Source organism: Cibotium barometz, chromosome 1 (assembly GCF_041138505.1).
Source record: "Cibotium barometz isolate CiBa-2024 chromosome 1, ASM4113850v1, whole genome shotgun sequence".
Classification (NCBI taxonomy): Eukaryota; Viridiplantae; Streptophyta; class Polypodiopsida; order Cyatheales; family Cibotiaceae; genus Cibotium; species Cibotium barometz.
In genome coordinates, this window is record NC_141046.1 from 18,085,594 (window position 1) to 18,106,338 (window position 20,745).

The 20,745-nt window shown below is 48.3% G+C and overlaps 1 protein-coding gene across 11 annotated transcripts in view; it reads left to right on the forward strand.

Moving 5' to 3' along the window:
- LOC147641677 (uncharacterized) overlaps positions 1-20,745 on the forward strand; it is a 40,911-nt gene that overhangs the window by 14,238 nt on the left and 5,928 nt on the right. For all 11 annotated transcript variants that reach the window (XR_015265830.1, XR_015265836.1, XR_015265831.1 and 8 more), the window contains exon 3: positions 20,037-20,652. Coding sequence is in view for 7 of the 11 variants with exons in the window: in XM_086798168.1 (XP_086654294.1) it covers positions 20,037-20,652 (616 nt within the window). In the remaining 4 variants the exon portion in view is untranslated. The remainder of the gene's footprint in view (positions 1-20,036; positions 20,653-20,745) is intronic.

Consider the following 20,745-nt stretch of genomic DNA (forward strand, 5'->3'; position numbering starts at 1 on the left):
GAGAGAGAGAGAGAGAGAGAGAGAGCCTAGGCCCTAGAGGGCGGGACCCAGGAGGGAGACAGCTTGAAAGTTGAGAGCTTGAGAGAGGGAGAGAGGTAGGGCGTGAAGAGAGAAAGAAAGAAAGAAAGAAAGATTTTATTAACGTCTTCCAAAAGACCGAACTCGGCCTATGAGACAAATCGGAGTACAGGTATGGGGTATCCTCTGTCATCCCAACAAAATGAAAAAGTACTGAATAAAAAAAGCTGAATCTGGGTGTGCAGGGGATGGAGCTCTACTACTAGGAGAATGCAAAGCTATATGCATGGAGTATACAATCATGATATGCAACCTAGTTAGCTCCATCCTGTACCATACTGGGGGTATAAAATGGTATACATCAGTGAAGGGGGTGTCCACAGCTCCGTGAAGAACATGCCTGGGTTCTGAAGCGGGCCAGTCGCTCCGCACCCTCTCTGTGAAACTGAGCTCTGATCTCTGTCATCTCTCTCTGGTATAGGCGTGGTGTCCGAAAGCCAGGTGTCCTCTGTCTCCTGCAGGCTATAAGTGTCTCTGCTCTCTGGAGAGTAATTCCCTGCCGTGTAGGGGCTGGGAGGGGTATGGATCTCTGAAAAAATGTAGTAATCTGTGTCTGTCGTCCCCCCTCTGGAGCTGTCTGAGCCTGTAATAATGTCTCTCTGTGGCGCTGTATGTCTAGAATGTATCTCCCCAGTATGCGCTGGTCTGCTGCCTCAAAGATCTGGCGTAGGGAATGTGGCTCTCTGAATAAAATGGGATATCTCTCTCTGATGGCTGTATATGCTCTGCATCTGCATACATAATGCTCCTCACTCTCCACTCCTCTCTGCACAATCTGCATACCCTCTCCTCTCGGGGGATCCGTGCTGCTCTGCCAGCCTCAATCTCCAATCGGTGTGATGAAACTCTGAGCTGACCAATAGCCACTCGGGAGCCGTGTGGTAAAGAGCCCTCCATGTATCTAGGCCTCTCTATAAATCCATCATCAGTGATACTCATGAAGTGATCTCTGTAGTATAGCATCTTCGGTGGAAGAGGCTGTGTAGGCGATATCCATGTCTCTCGTGTATAGAGCTGCCATAGATCCTGTCTCAATACTCTGTTCCTCTCACTATGAGAGAGACGGATATGTGGTGCATCCCTGTCATACTGGAATGGTGGTAGATGATCCATGTCTAGGCCATGATGTGAGAACCAATGTGTGACCTGTGCATACCATGATCCTCTGTCTCCTGCCTCAGCCAACTGTCTAGATGCCTGAAAAGCTCTGTATGATAATCTGTCCTGTGGCATCTCTCTGAATCTGTCTAGCAGGCATATAGCCTGAAATATGGCCTCTACCATCATAGGAGGCGCGACAAACTCTGCTCGGATAATGTCATGAGGTACTGACGGTTTGCTGCGTATCATGCGTGCCATCATGAGGGCCTGTGGTCTCTCTATCTGTGTCCACCAATGGGTAGCAAGGCCTGGCGCCCATACTGCTGCTCCATACATCAATGCCGGTGCGACTAATGTGTCAAATAGCCACCCCTTCGTCCGGGGCTCCTGAAAATGCGCCTGGTGGCACTGTCTCTCTAGCATAGCCAATGCTGCATATCCCCGTGTCAATCTAGCTCTGGCTGCTAAACCCATGGTAAAGCGTGTGGCTGCTGCAGAGAAGGTAACCCCTAGGTACACGTATGATGTCACCACCTCCACCTGGCATCCTGCGAGAGTGAATGTCAGCTGACTCCTTCCCTGTCTCGATGTATGAAAGACCATAACCTTGGTTTTCCCAAGGTTCACAGTAAGACCCCTCTGTGTGCAGAAATCATCGAGTGCATGTAGATGCTGCTGTAGACCACCTGGGGACTCAGACACTAATACAATATCATCAGCATAGAGCATAATATGTACTGAGGTACCTGCTAAATCAACTCCATCTCCGCCTCCCCGTGTAATGAAGTCAGCCACCTCATCAATGTATAACCCAAATAGCGTGGGGGAAAGTGGGCATCCTTGCTTCACACCAATGGTGCTAGCAATAGTCTCGGACATACCTCTTGGACATCTGACTCGCCCAAAAACCTGCTCATATAATGCATAGATCCCCCATGTCATATCTGCTGGTATGCCAAGAGACTGCAGGCGCTGAAAGAGCCTCTCTCGTGGTACTGTGTCAAATGCCTTGCGGAAATCCACAAAGCAGCAATAGAGCTTTCTCTTCCTCACTCTGGCCTGATCAATCATACATCTCAAAGTGAATACATGGTCAGTGGTAGAGAAAGCTCTCCTGAAGCCTGCCTGCCCTGATGAGCGTAAACCTGCTCGCTCAGCATATAAGCTAAGCTCTTGCTCCAGCACTGCACCATAGAGTTTGGCCAGCACGTGGCCAACCATAACCGTCCTGTAGTTGCTCGGATCGAGCGTATCCCCTGTTTTGTGAATCGGCACAATGGTGTGCATCGTCCACTCCGCAGGCAAACCCTCTGCTAGTGCCCTGTTAAACAGGTGTGCAAGAAAAGGAGCTAAAGAATCTATTGCATATATGAGATGCTCACCCTGCAGGCCCATATGGTCGGCGGCCCGTCCACCATGCTGTAGGCGGCGGATAGCTTCCTGTACCATCGAGTGGGTAAAGAAGCTAGCTGTGGTAGGTCAAGGCTCCAGTGGCTGAGGTATAGGTGGCTGCTGTGGGGCATGGTATAGACCCTCTGCATATGTGTGCCATGTCTGTGGGTCTGCAATAGGTGTCGGGGTCCGGGGCTCTCTGAAGTGCCGCCATGAGATAGGGCTATCTCTACTCATGAAGAAATGAAAGATCTCTAGCTCCTGTGTCTCTGCGAAGGCCCGCCTTTTGCGGCGAGTAAGTCTCCTCATCTCTCTCCTCGACTCCTGCTCTGTGATGGCTCCCAAGGCTCTCTGTATGCGGAGCCGTGAGTATAGGGCTCTGCACTCGTCATCATACCATCTGTTCTGGGGCATAGTCCCAGGTCTCGCAGGCTCTCCTGAGTGTACACGATGTGGGAAGCTCTGTAATGCAGCCATGTGTAGGAGTGATGCCAGCTGGGCTGTAATGGTATCCATAGATGCCAGGGGATCCATGAGTAGGAGCCCATCCTCTACTCTGCCAGTGTATATGTCTGCCATGTCATGTGTGAAGTAGATGGTAGTGTGTGGCGTGGGTATGTGGGGGGTTGGTGATACTGGTGATCCGGCTAGTGAAAATGCCAAGTATGTATGATCTGCCCCAATAGGACGAGGTGGAGTGGAGAATGAGGTGACAAGCTGTGATGCCTCCAAAGACCCCATAATGTAGTCTACCACGGTGCCTCCGGTCCGTGTATGACCCCCATGTGGGAAGCATGTCAGCCCTCCTGATCCCGGCCACTGTAGCATCCCGTTATAAATAACGAGACGATGCCTGGCTCCCAACTCTAGTAAGTGGTCCCCATAATGTCCTCTGTCTGGTCCAGTGTCCTCTGATGCCCGACTAGCCCCTATCTCCTCTGGATCCACAGGGTGGAGGATCTCCATGTCATCATAGTCATACACCTCACATTGTCTGCTCTGTGTGTGGGCATTGAAGTCGCCCGTAAGAAATACTTCCCCTAGTGTAGAATAATGCATAATCTCCTCTGACAGACAAGTGTATGGCGAGGCTCCTGTCTCCTCCTCCTGTGGCATGTCCTCTGTAATGACATAGGATGATCCTGATGGAGAAAAGTAACATAGAGCTATGTATATAACCCTGTCCTGTGAGAGCTGTAAGCTGATCCACATGTATCTGGCCTCTGGATCCTGTGCTACCACTCTCAGCCTCCCCTGTAGCTCTCGTCTGAATAGGACTGCTACTCCCCCCGACCCTCTCGAGGTACCCTGGCGTGTGGTCCTCCTGTATGCTGACTCCCGCTGGAATCCCTCTACTCGAGGTAGCCCTCTCTCTGGGCTCTGATGTGTCTCTGTCAGAAGTATGATGTCTCTCCCCACCATAACATGCTCCAGTCGTCCAAGCTGCACCCATAGTGAACCATTATAGTTCCATACTGCTATGTGTATCTCTGTCAGTGGCCTGGTCTGTGTCCCATAGGCCCCAAACCGCTAATCCATGGGCCGGCCATCAATGATGACCCGACCATCTCGATAGAAGGCCTTCTTGCCTTCTCTCCTCGCGTGTAAGACTCGTGGCATGCAAGTTCTCCTATGCTCAAGCTGCATCCTCGTGAGATCATCATCCAAGAAAATGGGAGCTCCCTCTAAACCCCGTAGTATGACCCTCTTCCTCATGAAGGTGACCCTCTCCGTCTCTCCTGCAAACTGTAGGATGAGGGCTCGCTTGCGTGTTGAGTCTTTCCCGGCTCTCCATGCTTTGGTGAAGGGGAGAGGGTGCTCTTCCTTGTAGCCGAGCTTCATGCATAGAAGCTGTCCATCTTTCTCGGGAGTGGAGTCGGGTGTCTCGGCTATACCTGTGACTCGAATGTTGAGGCGGCGAGCATGCCTCATCTTCTCCTCCTCAATGGTGGTGTGAATGATTTGGTTTTCTTCCCTTTGAGTCTCCTCCCTCACTTCTTTACGGATGTTCTTCTTCACCACCTCGACCCATCCTGACTGCTTGGCTTCGAGCTTTCCCTCCATGTCCTTTGTGATCTCCTTGGAGATCTCTTCTTTGATGGCCGTGAGAGTGTTGTCATTGATCTCCCCTTCTTCCTTCTCAGCATTCTTGATGGCTACCATTTCCACTTTCAATGCACTCACCTCCTCCTTGAGTGCCGTGTTCTCTTGTTCGAGGTTCGTGACCCATGCTTCGAGAGCTATGATGTGCCTGTGTAGTTTGTTTTCCACCTCATTGAGGTTGGAATCGGATGTCTTCTTGTTCTCCTTGATTAGTGCCTTCATTGCCATCTCGAGGGCCTCGAGTTTCTCTTGGAGACTCGGGGCCATTCCTCCAAATCACTCTGCAGTCCTTCCCACAGGCAGGGAGGAGAGAGAGAGAGAGAGAGTTATGTTGCTGCCTTGGGGGCCTGAGCAAGGGTGGGTGGGCAAACGCGGACCAGAGGACCAGAACTGGCGGGCAGAGAGGCGAAATGGAATGCGGGCCAGACCTAAGGCGAACTGGGCAGAGAGGCGGAATGGCGAACTGGCGGGCAGAGAGGCGAAATGGAATGCGGGCCAGACCTAAGGCGAACTGGGCAGAGAGGCGAAATGGAATGCGGGCCAGACCTAAGGCGAACTGGGCAGAGAGGCGGAATGGCGAACTGGCGGGCAGAGAGGCGAAATGGAATGCGGGCCAGACCTAAGGCGACGAACTGGGCAGAGAGGCGGAATGGCGAACTGGCGGGCAGAGAGGCGAAATGGAATGCGGGGAGCAGAGAGGCGAAATGGAATGCGGGCCAGACCTAAGGCGAACTGGGCAGAGAGGCGGAATGGCGAACTGGCGGGCAGAGAGGCGAAATGGAACCAGAGAGGCGAAATGGAATGCGGGGAGCAGAGAGGCGAAATGGAATGCGGGCCAGACCTAAGGCGAACTGGGCAGAGAGGCGGAATGGCGAACTGGCGGGTAGAGAGGCGAAATGGAATGCGGGCCTGACCTAAGGCGAACTGGGCAGAGAGGCGGAATGGCGAACTGGCGGGCAGAGAGGCGAAATGGAATGCGGGGAGCAGAGAGGCGAAATGGAATGCGGGCCAGACCTAAGGCGAACTGGGCAGAGAGGCGGAATGGCGAACTGGCGGGCAGAGAGGTGAAATGGAATGCGGGGAGCAGAGAGGCGAAATGGAATGCGGGCCAGACCCAAGGCGAACTGGGCAGAGAGGCGGAATGGCGAACTGGCGGGCAGAGAGGCGGAATGGAACCAGAGAGGCGAAATGGAATGCGGGGAGCAGAGAGGCGAAATGGAATGCGGGCCAGACCTAAGGCGAACTGGGCAGAGAGGCGGAATGGCGAACTGGCGGGCAGAGAGGCGAAATGGAATGCGGGGAGCAGAGAGGCGAAATGGAATGCGGGCCAGACCTAAGGCGAACTGGGCAGAGAAGCGGAATGGCGAACTGGCGGGCAGAGAGGCGAAATGGAACCAGAGAGGCGAAATGGAATGCGGGCCAGACCTAAGGCGAACTGGGCAGAGAGGCGGAATGGCGAAGTGGCGGGCAGAGAGGCGAAATGGAACCAGAGAGGCGAAATGGAATGCGGGCCAGACCTAAGGCGAACTGGGCAGAGAGGTGGAATGGCGAACTGGCGGGCAGAGAGGCGAAATGGAACCAGAGAGGCGAAATGGAATGCGGGGAGCAGAGAGGCGAAATGGAATGCGGGCCAGACCTAAGGCGAACTGGGCAGAGAGGCGGAATGGCGAACTAGCGGGCAGAGAGGCGAAATGGAATGCGGGGAGCAGAGAGGCAAAATGGAATGCGGGCCAGACCTAAGGCGAAATGGGCAGAGAGGCGGAATGGCGAACTGGCGGGCAGAGAGCTTGAGAGAGACTAGATAGTAGACACTAGTCTCTAGAGCTTGAGCCTTGAGAGAGAGCATGTGAGAGAGAGCCTAGCTGCCCATGCCCCAAACGGCTAGAAAAAACAGCCAAAAAACGGCCAGAAAAATGATCAGAAAAACGGGCATTAAAAAAAAAAGGACAGAAACTGCTATTTTTTTTTTCACAAGGACTTTTCGGAAATGTTTCATACCGCACGACACGAAACGTCTGTACCGTTTCATATGCGAGCAACAAAACGCTATTGGAAAAAAAAAGCATCCCACTTTTGTCCCGTACAGCTTTGTCATGTGCACAGTGTGTATCTATCGTGTGCTACACGCACGCAAGACTAGTTTCGAGGCTTGGGGAAGCTTGGAGCTAGGCAGGCTGATTGACGAGCTGAGTTAGGGATATACTAACGGGCGGGCACCCAAGTATGGACGGGTGGGCGTCCAAGTGTGGACGCCCGATGACCGGCCAAGAGCCTATAAAAGGGTGGCCAAGGTTAGTTATTGGGATATAGAGAGTCTCGCGAGTTTGTGAGAGCTCTATGGTCTTGGAGCTTGGATCTAGTGCAGACGTGCACCTGCTTTACGCAGCCGAGGCCGGCAGCAATCTCGAGGCCCGCGAGGGCAGCTTCGTGGCGGTATGGGACGTTGCGAGGAGGAGATTGGTCGGTACGTCAACCTAGTTAGCTCAGCTCGTGGCTCGGTGGGGACAGCCAAGACTGTGGGCTTGGCCACGACTGTCATGGTTGAGAGGTGAGTCAGGCCTGCACCCCCTTTGTTGTTTATTCGTTTGTTTGCAGGATTCGAGTCTCGTACCAAGAACGATCGCGAGGAGATCCGTGGGGATTTGACAGTGGTATCAGAGCATACCTCGTGAACGAGCAAGTCGGTAGGTAGAGAAGATGAGGTCGAAGAAAGGTATGTGTTAAAAAAGCTTGCTGTTTTTTCTGTGCATACTGCTGTTTTCAGATTCAGTATGTGTTTTTCTTCATCAAAGAAACCCATGTTGATGGGAGGTGGTAGTCTAAGTAGGGTCGTTTGCTTTGCAATGAAGAGGCATGATTCGTTTGTGCAGTCGCATGAACGTAGAGAGAGAAAACAGAAAAAAGCATCTTCGTTGTTTTTGGTTGAATGCGAACGGGAGAGAGAGAGCGTGAGAGAACGCCGGTTGTCGCTGTGTGTGCTGGCCGAGTACTGATGTACTAGCTGTAGGCGTAGGCGTTGGGCTACCAGCAGCTACAGGTGGCCAGGCTTGCGTAGCCAGCCCAGGCAGCGCCTAGGCCAGGCCAAGCGGGCGCCCAGGCCCACCGAGGCAGGCGCCTAGGCCTACGCCGCCTTGTGGCCAGGCCCACGCGAGGCTGGTGCAGGCGCAGCCGGACGCGAAAGCACTAGCAACGGCGCGTGAGGACGTCAGCACCCCAGGCTGTCGACGACGCTAATCCGGGAGGGTTGGAAAAAAAAAATCGCAAAAGCATTCGATGCTTTTGATATTTTTTTAGTTTTTTTTTTAAAAAGTTAAAAAACCCCCCTCCAAGGTTTAGAAGTGTTTATTTTTTTTAAAGAATATAGAATATATATATATATATATATATATATATATATATATATATAAACACAAAAGCAAAAGCCAAAGATAGCTTTTGGGGGCTTTTAGTTTTTGTGGAAACCTTTATAAACCCCCTTAAGTGGGCTTCTTGCCACACACCTCTCAAGTTTTCAAGTTTTCAAGCTCTCAAGTTCACTCGCACTTTTATTGTGCACAGATCGAATTTTTTCTCTACTTACCCTCTTCACGATGTCGACCCAAGAATCGAAGTTGGAGCCCCTATTGGAACGCGAAGGCTTGCCGGCTACGAAAGGTACCGATGCCGATCTTTTTGACGACTTTGTGTCAAAATCAGATTTCCAGTTCAAAGTAGCTCTCGAAGCTTCTTCGTCGGAACGTCAGGCACAAATCGCAGCCCAGATGCAAGCTTTGCAGAACTCCATCGCTCTATTGACCACTACTCTCTCTACTCTATCGGGTATGGATACCTTGGCTTTTGCTTTAGGCCCCAATATTTCTCCGGAACCGTTTGGGGGCGAGCAAAAGCAGCGCACCAAGGAGATCGTGGACACGTGGCTACATAAGTGGCAAGTTCACTTTCAGTTTCATCCATATGATGATGGGAAGAAGATACAGTTAGCAGCAGGTTTCCTGTGCGGCAAAGCTTTGCTTTGGTGGAAGGAACTCAACCCTAAGCCAACGACTTGGGCACAATTCGAAGACGTCTTCAAGAAGGAATTCCTCAAGAAAGAGGATGATTATGATGTTGTTGCTCGGTTTTCAGCTTTGACCATGACCTCGCAGCACCTTACTTATGAGGTCTACCTCCAAAAGTTTAGGGACTTGCAGATGAAAGCTACAAAGATGGATTCTACTACTCTGTTGGGGTTTTTCGTAGCTGGTTTACCAGACTCGTACACCGATTACAGGTTCAAAATAACAAATGTAAAACATTGGACGAGGCCATTCATTCAGCTCGTATCTATGATGATACAATGGTCTCTTCCAAGTCGAAACCCGTTATCGAGCAGGGGAACAAGCATAAATGAAAGTTCTCCGCACCTATGGCTAACACGACTGAAGGAAAGTCTTCGGACCAACCTTCCAAGAATTCAAGTTCGACACCAGCGAAGAAGAAACGACTCCTTAGGGTAAAGCTCAAGAAGGAAGGACATTGTTTTATTTGCGAAGAAAAAGGACACATGCGTAATGAGTGCCCAAAGCAAAAGGGTACCAAGACGAACGCAGGACCCAAGCCAAAGGCAGCTAATCAGTTGTCTTTGACAGGTACATCAATTACTGTACTTTCTCTCCCTAGTACTTGTTCTGATTGTCTATTCAATCCTAAAGTATTTGGCTTGCATGATCTTCTCCGAGTTTATGGAGAAGTGAATGGCTATAAGATTCACATTCTTCTAGACCCTGGCAGGTCACACAATTTTGTTAACTACAAACTTGTGCAGAAATTGAGTCTTGATACGACACCCAGCGATCATACCTATGAGGTACGCCTACCTGCGGGAAGGCAAGTATGGGATCGAAAGGTGGAGATGCTTCCAATCCAGATTCAGGACTACAAAGACACTCTGGAATGCTATATAATGCATCTAGAAAATGTAGACTTGTTATTAGGGATTGAGTGGTTTAAGACTCTTGAAGTCCAGATAGATTAGTGTGGTCATATTTTTTCTTTTCAGCACAAGGACACCTACTATAGTATTTTAGGTGATTGTATTCATCCCTCTCAGGGATCTCTTGTAAATACAATTGATTTTGGAAATATAATGGATTCTTCTTTGTATACCGCTTTGATTCCACTTTCTTCATTTCTCATACCTTCCATGGATGTAAATGAATTAAGTGTGTTTGAAAGCAAAGAATTACAGAAGATACTTGATTCGTTTCAAGATGTATTTCCTAAGGAACTGCCATCGGGTTTACCACTTGAACGGGCAGTAGATCATCGTATTGACTTGATCCCTAGTGCTCATCCTGTCAGTATTCCACCTTACAGGATGAGCCAAGCTGAGGAAGATGAGTTGGCTAAACAACTCGAAGATTATTTGAGGATGGGCCAGATCCGTCCAAGTAAATCACCTTGGGGTACACCTGTGTTGCTTAGGAGAAAGAAGGACAACACCTGGAGAATGTGTATAGATTACAAGAGATTGAACAAGCTGACCATTAAGAACCGTTATCCTCTCCCTAGATCAGATGACTTGATTGACCGGTTAGCAGGAGCGAAATATTTCACGAAGATAGATTTACGTACTGGCTATCACCAGATACGTATTCATGAAAGGCATGTCGAAAGAACCGCCTTTCGGACTAGGTATGGCCATTACGAGTTTCTCGTATTTCTTTTTGGGTTAACCAATGCTCCAGCCACTTTTCAGCAAATGATGAACGATCTTTTTCGTGAACATTTGGGGAAATTTGTGGTGGTGTTCCTGGATGATATTTTGATATATAGTCGTACTCTTGAGGATCATGTCAGACACCTCACGATTGTCTTATCTATTTTAAGACAAAATCGACTATATGCTAAGTTAAGTAAATGTGAGTTCTTTATGACCGATATCATTTACTTGGGACACAAGATCACTCGAGATGGATTGAGCATTGACTATGACCGAGTTCAGAAGGTTCTGGACTGGCCTATACTGCGAACAGTGAAACAACTTCGTTCTTTTCTCGGTTTTGTAGTTTTTCTTCGGAAATCTGTACGGGAGTACTCTCAGCTCACACTACCGATGACTGACTTATTGAAAGGTCGTGGACGTAAGTCAAATCAGCCTATCACTTGGAATAACGATTTGGATATGGCCTTCAGACTTTTGAAAGATAATGTCAAGGAAGCACCTATCTTAGTATTACTTGATCCTAGTCGGCCTTATGTTCTTGAAATTGATGCTAGTGACTATGCTATCGGGGCTGCTTTATTTCAAGATGGTAGACCAGTTGCTTTTGAAAGTAAAAAGCTCGACGACATTCAATCTCGTTGGCCAACCCTTGAGAAGGAGCTTTATGCTGTGATTCATGCTCTCAAGGTTTGGAGACATTATTTATATGGCTCCAAGTTTGTGGTATTGACTGATCATCAGTCAATCAAGTATGTGTGTGATACGGATGATTTGAGAGGAAGGAAAGCTCGTGCGGAGTTAATGCAAGATTTTGATTTTGAGATCCGTTGTGAGAAAGGGTCCATGAGTAGTGTTGCAGATGTGCTTAGTCGAATTCGAGAGGTGAATACTTTGTCATTCACTGAGATTTCTATTGACTTATTTCAGTCATTGAGAGGGCTTTGCAGGAGTGATAGTTATTTTGGTCCATTTTGGCAGAAGATCCAGGAGGAGAGCTCATTGATTGACCAAGACTCGATGACTGAGCAGTCTACCATTCAGGCTCCAGGAGGCCAGTGGATGATTCAGAATGGTTTACTATTCCGTAATGACAAAATTTGTGTACCGCAGATCCCAGACATTAGGTCCAAGATTCTTAAGGAGTGTCACGATGTCCCTTCTGCTGAACACCCTGGGGTACAGAGGACACTATCGTTAGTGAAACACACTTTTTATCGGCCAAAGATGAAAGGGTATGTAGAAGATTATGTTCTCAAGTGTCAGATTTGTCAGGCGAATAAAGCTGAACGCTTTAGACAGGCAGGGTTGTTGCATCCTTTGCAAATCCCAGGTAATAAATGGGAAAGTATTTCCATGGATTTTATTACCGGATTGCCAAGAACGCATCAAGGCCACGATTCTATTTGGGTTGTGGTAGATGGCTTGACAAAAATGGCTAGATTTTTACCGACCCGGAAGACTATTACAGCTACGCAATTAGCACGGCAATTTATTGAGCAATTGTTTAGACTGTACGGGTTACCGCAAGACATAGTCAGTGATATGGACTCTAAGTTTACGAGTGATTTTTGGAAACTTGTTTTTGAGAAGTTGGAAACAACTTTGAATTTGAGTTCCTCTGATCATCCTCAATCTGATGGAAGAGTGAATCAGATTTTGGAGGATATGCTTCGAGTGAAACCGGCCTCTGATAGAAACCAGAGTGCGGTAGACTAGCAGTCACCCGTCCACTTGTAGTCTAGATGTGAAAACAAGACAGATTGGAGCTAGAGTGTCCAAATCTGAAAACAAAGCGACACCTGTTTGCCCCAAAGCTTGGCGCCCCTTGCGGTATTTCTTTATTCAATTTCAAAAGTATGAAAGGCTGAGTACAACAAAATCAGCCAAGAGATTACACCTGTATGTCCAATCTGACAGCCCACAATCCCTCTTAGCACAGAGGATTCACGCGCACAGATCTGTGTCTCAAAACAACACACTGTGCCTCCCTCTGATCAGCCAAGACCACTAAGCAGGGCAGCCATGAGCATACATCTGGCATATCTCAAGCACATGATTCAACATCTCAGCTCATACATACATGTACTGTTCAACCTCTGTCTCCACCCTTCTCAATCTGCCATACCCCTCCTCTCACAAGGGGCCAGATAACTCAAATCTGCAACAGACATAAGGCAATAGAAAGAGAGGTAGATGAACAGATGCGGAGCTTACCCAAAATCAGCTCGTGGATCTGCACACCGGAGGAAGTAACGGTATCAATCTGTACTTGCAGGCACTTGTTTCAACAACCCTGCTTCACACTGTGAGTGTACTTGTCTGGACCTTCCTCTCTGCATCCACTTTAATTCTGAACCTGACTGTTCAGCACATAAAAGCTGCACAGAACCAGTCCGTACTGCCTCTGCACACGTGTCAGAATCTAATGATTCACATGGGGGGTGCCCGGACAGAGTTAATGATGTGTGGACATCCCTAGGTGTGAAGGGGGGAACTAGAACATTAGAATTTTAATGTTTTATTGAAAGTTGCCCCTAGGCCTTAGTGGCCCCTAGGGAACTTCAATAACAATTAAAGTTGGGGCCCTAGGATTAATATGGAGAGGGGGCAACTCCACTTTTGGAGTGCATGCCTCTCTCTTCTCTCTCTCTCTCTCTAGCTTTTGGAGAAACGTGGAGCATACGTGCTGTTGGGAAGCGTGGAAAACAAGAGGAGAGAAGTCGACTGCTGAATAGGGTGCTGCTGCTGATTTTCTGTGCGCTGGAGCAGGCCGTACAGCATCCGTACAGTTTTGTACAACAGCAGGTACTGCTGCAGGCAGAGGTGGCGGTTGTGGAACAGGTACAGATTGCAACAGGCGGCTGCAGCTGCAGAATTCAGGCAGTACAAGCTGGTACGATTGCAAGTACAGTCCTGTACTTCTACAGGTACACTGTACGGCCAGAACAGGTGCTGGACAGACCTGGTACAGGCAGCGTTGGCTGACTGTACAGTAGGTACAGTCGGGTACAGCAGGAGTAGGCGCACCAGTATCCTCAGCCGACAGCAGAACTGGCCGTATAGTTCTGTCTCAGCAACCACCATGCTCAGAGTTGTGCTGTTCCATTTTCACAGGGCCATGACATACCCCCCTCTTGAAAAATGGCAAGCGTCCTCGATTGCATTCTAGTGATAGAGCAAAATATCCAAAGTGAAATATACAATATGGCAAGATCAGCGTCCCAATCTCTCTAAGCCATGTACATGTAACATCATTCACTGCAAACCAATGGCGTAGTAATAGTCCAAGTTGTATACCATTGTGAACCATACATATCCACAAAATCCCATGTGACTAGTACACATATATCATAGAAGTCCCATAAACAGATGTACTGTCAGCCTCAGTACCTTCGGGTGAGATAAAAACTGCACCAAGCGACCTCTAGATGTCATCTGAGCCTGTTTGTATCAAGGGAGTGGAGGTGCTACCCCCCCTCTTGAGCATCAGGTAATGCTCCAGACCCATGCTCTGCTGAACCTGAATGAGCCACAATAAGAGTCGGCTCTGCATCGAGATAAAGCTGCAAAACCTGAGGTGAATCTGTTAAGTCACCTTCCTCCATCCACTTCGCATCCATCGGTGAATAGTTCTTGAACTTCACAAGAGAGCGACGGGAAACTTTACCTCGTACCTTCCTTTCTTTATGTGCCAGTATCTGCTCTGGAATCAGAACCTCATCAAGTTCCTCAACTTCCGGCTGAGCCTCATCTGATACATCCTCAGGCACATCCCCACGGAAAGGTCTAAGGAGACTCACGTGAAAAGCATTGTGAATCCTCCAGTGATCTGGTAGCTTCAAGCGATAGGCTGCCTCACCAATCTTTTCCAAAACCTGAAAAGGCCCATAATAACGCATGCTCAATTTAGGGAATAAGCGCTCCTTACCCTTCATCTTCTTGAGTCTAGTCTTTTCAAAGCGCAAAAGAACCCAATCACCCAATGCAAACTGTAAATCACGTCTGTGACGGTCTGCGGCTTTCTTTTGCTTCTGCTGAGTTTTCTGGAGTGCCAACTTAACTCTCCGATAAGCTTCATCCAGACTCTCCACATACTGATCAGCCTCAAAGATCTTATCCTTTGTATGCAAAATGGGTGGTACCTTCTTCCCTCCTTCCACAATCTCAAAAGGCGCCTTGCCTGTCGAGGTATGTACAGTGTTGTTATATGCAAACTCCACCAAAGGAAGATACTTTTCCCATTGTTGCTTGTGCTCTGACACATAACACTTGAGAAGATCCAACACTGTCGAGTTAGCCTCTTCTGACTGACCATTTGTTTGTGGATGAAATGACGATGAAAACTTGAGAGTTGTTCCCATGTTGTCAAACAATCCTCTCCAGAACAAACTCGTCATCCGTGCATCACGGTCACTAATGATAGACGTAGGCAAGCCATGATACTTGAAGATGTTCGCCATGAACAACTTCACCATATGATCCACTTTGATCGTTTTACGCACGGGAATGAAATGAGCTTGCTTACTGAACCTGCATATGATAGTCCAAATGCCATCATTGCCGGTTTGTGTCCGTGGAAGATCAAATATAAAATCCATGGCAATGCTCTCCCAAGGTCTATCTGGAATAGGTAAAGGCTGTAATAACCTTGATGTCTTTTGACGGTCAAACTTTACCTTCTGACATACGATGCATTGCCTCACAAAGGCATCAACATCTCTTCTCAAGGTTGGCCAATAAAAGAAAGTCTCCACTGCTTTGACCGTGGCGTCAATACCTCGATGACCTGCATACGGTGGAGCATGACTTTCAATCATAACCTTGAGTTGCAATGGCCTGGTAACACACAGTCTGCCATGCATCAATAAAAACCCATCTCTGAGAGTGTAATGCTCATGCCGCTGACCCTCAGACATCTGATCATACAACGTTTCAAAGTCCTCATCATGGGCATACTGCTCTTTCATTTCATCAAGCTCATGATGATAAGCAAGTGAAACTGCAGAGACTTGTGGCTTGCATGACAAAGCATATGCCACTACATTCTTTTTGCCTTCCACATGCACAATCTGGAAGTGAAACATTGACAAAAAGTTTGCCCAACGCATATGCTTCTCTGAAAGCTTAGTCTGCGTGATGAAATAACGCAAGGTCTGATGATCTGTCTGCACAGTGAAATCAGCCCCAAGCAAGTAGTGTTTCCATGTAGAAAGAGCGTGAATTACAGCCAACATCTCTTTCTCATAAACCTGTAAATGCTTCTCGGCATCTTGCAATATTCTACTCTCTCATAGGCTATGACATGTCCCTCTTGCATGAGAACTGCCCCAATGCTACTTCCACATGCATCACACTGGACAACAAAAGCCTTTCGGAGGTCCGGTAGCACCAATACTGGGTCCAAAGTAAGCTTTTCTTTGAGCTTTTTGAATGCTGTAATTTCCCGATCAGCACATCTAAACGGAGTTGTCTTCTTTGTCAAGGCATGAAGAGGCGAAGCAATTTCAGCAAAGTACCGTATGTAACGCCTGTAATAGGAACACAATCCTAGAAAGCTGTGTACATCATGCACGGTCCTCAAATCTGGCCAATTAAGAATCGCTTCCACCTTTGCTGGATCCATACGGACTCCATGCGGTGTGCGGGATCTCATAAATTCAGCAAATCTCTCACTCTGAGTGAGCTGCATAAATACATCCATAACACTAGCCAAACGATCTTTGAACCAGGAGAAGTCTCTTGCTCTTCTTCTTCATGATAGAAGTACTCATCCTCTGTATCAGACATGTTTGCTGAATTTTTCAGCGATGGCTTTCTTCGAGGCAACCACGAGCTCACCCCCTTCAGAAAGTTGATGATTGGTCCCGGCAACGGAACCTTGAAACCGGCCTCTGATAGAAACCAGAGTGCGGTAGACTAGTAGTCACCCGTCCACTTGTAGTCTAGATGTGAAAACAAGACAGATTGGAGCTAGAGTGCCCAAATCTAAAAACAAAGCGACACCTGTTGGCCCCAAAGCTTGGCGCCCCTTGCGGTATTTCTTTATTCAATTTCAAAAGTATGAAAGGCTGAGTACAACAAAATCAGCCAAGAGATTACACCTGTATGTCCAATCTGACAGCCCACAATCCCTCTTAGCACAGAGGATTCACGCACACAGATCTGTGTCTCAAAACAACACACTGTGCCTCCCTCTGATCAGCCAAGACCACTAAGCAGGGCAGCCATGAGCATACATCTGGCATATCTCAAGCACATGATTCAACATCTCGGCTCATACATACATGTACTGTTCAACCTCTGTCTCCACCCTTTTCAATCTACCATACCCCTCCTCTCACAAGGGGCCAGATAACTCAAATCTGCAACAGACATAAGGCAATAGAAAGAGAGGTAGATGAACAGATGCGGAGCTTACCCAAAATCAGCTCGTGGATCTGCACACCGGAGGAAGTAACGGTATCAATCTGTACTTGCAGGCACTTGTTTCAACAACCTTGCTTCACACGTGTGAGTGTACTTGTCTGTACCTTCCTCTCTGCATCCACTTCAATTCTGAACCTGACTATTCAGCACATAGAAGCTGCACAGAACCAGCCCGTATTGCCTCTGCACACGTGTCAAAATCTGTCCGTACAGAACTGTACGGCCAGTTCTGCTGTTGCCTGAGGATACTGGTGCGTCTGCTCCTGCTGTACCCGACTGTACTTGCTGTACAGTCAGCCAACGCCGCCTGTACCAGGTCTGTCCAGCACCTGTTCTGGCCGTACAGTGTACCTGCAGAAGTACAGGACTGTACTTGCAGTCGTACCAGCCTGTATTGCCTGAATTCTGCAGCTGCAGCCGCCTGTTGCAATCTGTACCTGTTCCACAACCGTCGCCTCTGCCTACAGCAGTACGTGCTGTCGTACAGAACTGTACGGATGCTGTACGGCCTGCTCCAGCACACAAAAAATCAGCAGCAGCACCCTATTCAGCAGTCGACTTCTCTCCTCTTGTTTTCCACGCTTCCCAACAGCACGTATGCTCCACTTTTCTCCAAAAGCTAGAGAGAGAGAGAGAAGAGAGAGGCATGCACTCCAAAAGTGGAGTTGCCCCCTCTCCATATTAATCCTAGGGCCCCAACTTTAATTGTTATTAAAGTTCCCTAGGGGCCACTAAGGCCTAGGGGCAACTTTCAATAAAACATTAAAATTCTAATGTTCTAGTTCCCCCCTTCACACCTAGGGATGTCCACACATCATTAACTCTGTCCGGGCACCCCCCATGTGAATCATTCAATATTTTGACTCAGCAACCACCATGCCCACACTTGTGCTGTTCCATTTTCACAGGGCCATGACATCGAGCATATGTATCCAAAAGATAGAGTTCATGGGAGAATTATCTTCCTATGTTAGAATTTGCATATAACAGTACTAAGCATACGAGTATAGGGTTTAGTCCTTTCATGCTTATGTATGGTTTTCAACCTAGATCACCTGTTACAGTAGGATTCTCATGACTTCAGCATGATGCAGCACATAATTTTTTGCAAGATATGCAGGAAATGTTACAAGTTGCGAAGGAATCTATTAGAAGTGCTCAAGATCGAGACAGGTTTTATTCTAATAGACATCGTTCACCCAGAGAGTTCTCTAAAGGAACGATGGTGTATTTGCGAGTTCCGAAAGATTCCAAGACTTTACGGACAGGTCGATCTCCGAAATTATCCCCTAGATACTGTGGACCATTTCATATTACACAAAGGATTGGTTCAGTTGCGATTTGCCTTCTCATGTAAAAGTTCATCCTGTATTTCATGTCAGTAGACTTAAGGAAGTACTGGGTGGAACAGATCAGTTAGTTACTCCTCAAGAAATCATAGATGTCGAGGACATGACATTTGTTCCGCACGAACTTGAAAAGATTCTTGGATTTCGTGAAAGAAGATTGCGTAATACGCTTATCACGGAATACAAGATCAAGTGGAAGGATCGTGTTGAGGACGACGCTACATGGGAGACATTGACTACTCTTCAGAGAGATTACCCTGGCTTTTTAGTGAGCTCCGGAGTGAGCTCTTAGAGGAAGGGGAGTATGTCATGTGCACAGCGTGTATCTATCGTGTGCTACACGCACGCAAGACTAGTTTCGAGGCTTGGGGAAGCTTGGAGCTAGGCAGGCTGATTGACGAGCTGAGTTAGGGATATACTAACGGGCGGGCACCCAAGTATGGACGGGCGGGCGCCCAAGTGTGGACGCCCGGCCAAGAGCCTATAAAAGGGTGGCCAAGGTTAGTTATTGGGATATAGAGAGTCTCGCGAGTTTGTGAGAGCTCTATGGTCTTGGAGCCTGGATCTAGTGCAGACGTGCACCTGCTTTATGCAGCCGAGGCCGGCAGCAATCTCGAGGCCCGCGAGGGCAGCTTCATGGCGGTATGGGACGTTGCGAGGAGGAGATTGGTCGGTACGTCAACCTAGTTAGCTCAGCTCGTGGCTCGGTGGGGACAGCCAAGACTATGGGCTTGCCCACGGCTGTCATGGTTGGGAGGTGAGCCAGGCCTACACCCCCTTTGTTGTTTATTCGTTTGTTTGCAGGATTCGGGTCTCGTACCAAGAACGATCACGAGGAGATCCGTGGGGATTTGACAAGCTCCTTTCGCTTCGTACCGTTTTTTACGTGCCTGTGGTATGGTATGCGTCCCACATACAAGTATGAGTGCTGGAAATCTCTTGTGATGTACCTCTTGGGGCTCTGACATGTCCGGTGACGGACTCATAGAGGGTGATGATGCTCCAAACCATGTCAGATGGGGCCCTGTCTCTCTACAAATGAACTAAGCTCTGCCTCTAGCATTGATCCATAGTGTTTGGCCAATGTGTGGGCAATCATGATTGTCCTGTAATTATTAGGCTCAAGTGGATCTCCGGCTTTGAGGATGGGGGTGATGGTGTTAGTGGACCAAGAGGGTGGAAATGCTTCACAAGGGGCTCTATTGAACATGTAGGCTAGTAGGGGCGCCAAGGTATCATCGGCATGTGAGATGTACTTGGCAGTGAGTCCCTTGTGATCTTGAGCTCACCCATTACGTAGTCTACGAATGGCCTTGAGGACCATGCCCTTTTTGAATGTGGAGGTGGTGGGGCGGGGATCTGGTGGTAGGGGTAGAGGTGGCTGATGGGGGATATGATATAGTGCCGTGTGCCCGGGGAGGTGATAGGTGTGGGGGGGTGATGTTCTCGGAGTTTCCTCTACGCCTCTTTGAGGTTTGGCCTTAAGAATAGTTGGTATAACTCATCCTCTTTCCAAGCGTAGAACTCCCGTTTCTTGCGTTGGGTGAGCCATTGAGAAATCCGTTGTGCTTGGCACTTTGTGATTTGGCCAATCCATACCTCATGCTTAAGGCGGGAGGGTGTGGCTCGGCATTTGTCATCATGCCAACAGTTTTGGGGCATGGAACCGCAAGGTGGCTTGGCAGTAGACCGTTGCGTGCAGATGAAAGAAGTGGTGGCGGATGTGTGGAGTATGGTGGTGAGCTGTATGTGAGGGTGGGTAGGGGCACAGTAGGTTCCACATCTTGGAGTTGGCGGTAGATGTGTGTGTGTGTGAGAGAGAGAGAGAGAGAGAGAGAGAGAGAGAGATTTTATTTGTGTCGAGTCTTTCTGCCACTTTGCAGATGTTACAGACACGGCTCTTGAGTGGGCGCGGTGGAATGTTCAGCAAAACTCACATTTGGCTGGTTTGATTTCAATTAGGAGCGTTAAAGGCTTCAAACATCAACTTGATAAGAAATTGAAGAAAGACACAAGAGATGGAGAGTGTAACCTTATGTCTGGCTGTTTTGGTCCACTCGAAGGTGGAGAATCAAGCCTGGCGACATCCATTGGTGAAGCTACTGAACCTGAGGTCTCATGCATTGGGAACGCCGCGTGCAGTCAGGATTTTCCAGTGCAAAATGAGGTGGTCTCAGCTTCCCAACCAAGCGAGAAAATGGGAATGGTTGAAGAGTTTGTTGATGGGAACGACGGCTCATCTATTATAAAGGAGAATTTGGAAGAGGTTTGTCACCCTGGACATGAGAGCCTGCCTGTTCTCGCAGGGGTTGTGGGTGATAAAGAAAGGTTTGATTTTTGCATGTGCAACCCCCCATTTTTCGAGAGTATGGAAGAAGCAGGTGCAAATCCTCACACGTCTTGTGGCGGAACTTCGGCAGAAATGGTGTATCCGGGAGGAGAAGAGGGGTTCATAACTAGAATAATTGAGGATAGTACAGAGCTGAAGGAGAAAATACAGTAAGAGCCTTAACCCTTGTTTGTATGAAAATTGTGTTACTTGTTTGCTTCTTGTTTGTGGCTGTCATTGACTGTTTCTTCTTATGTATTGCA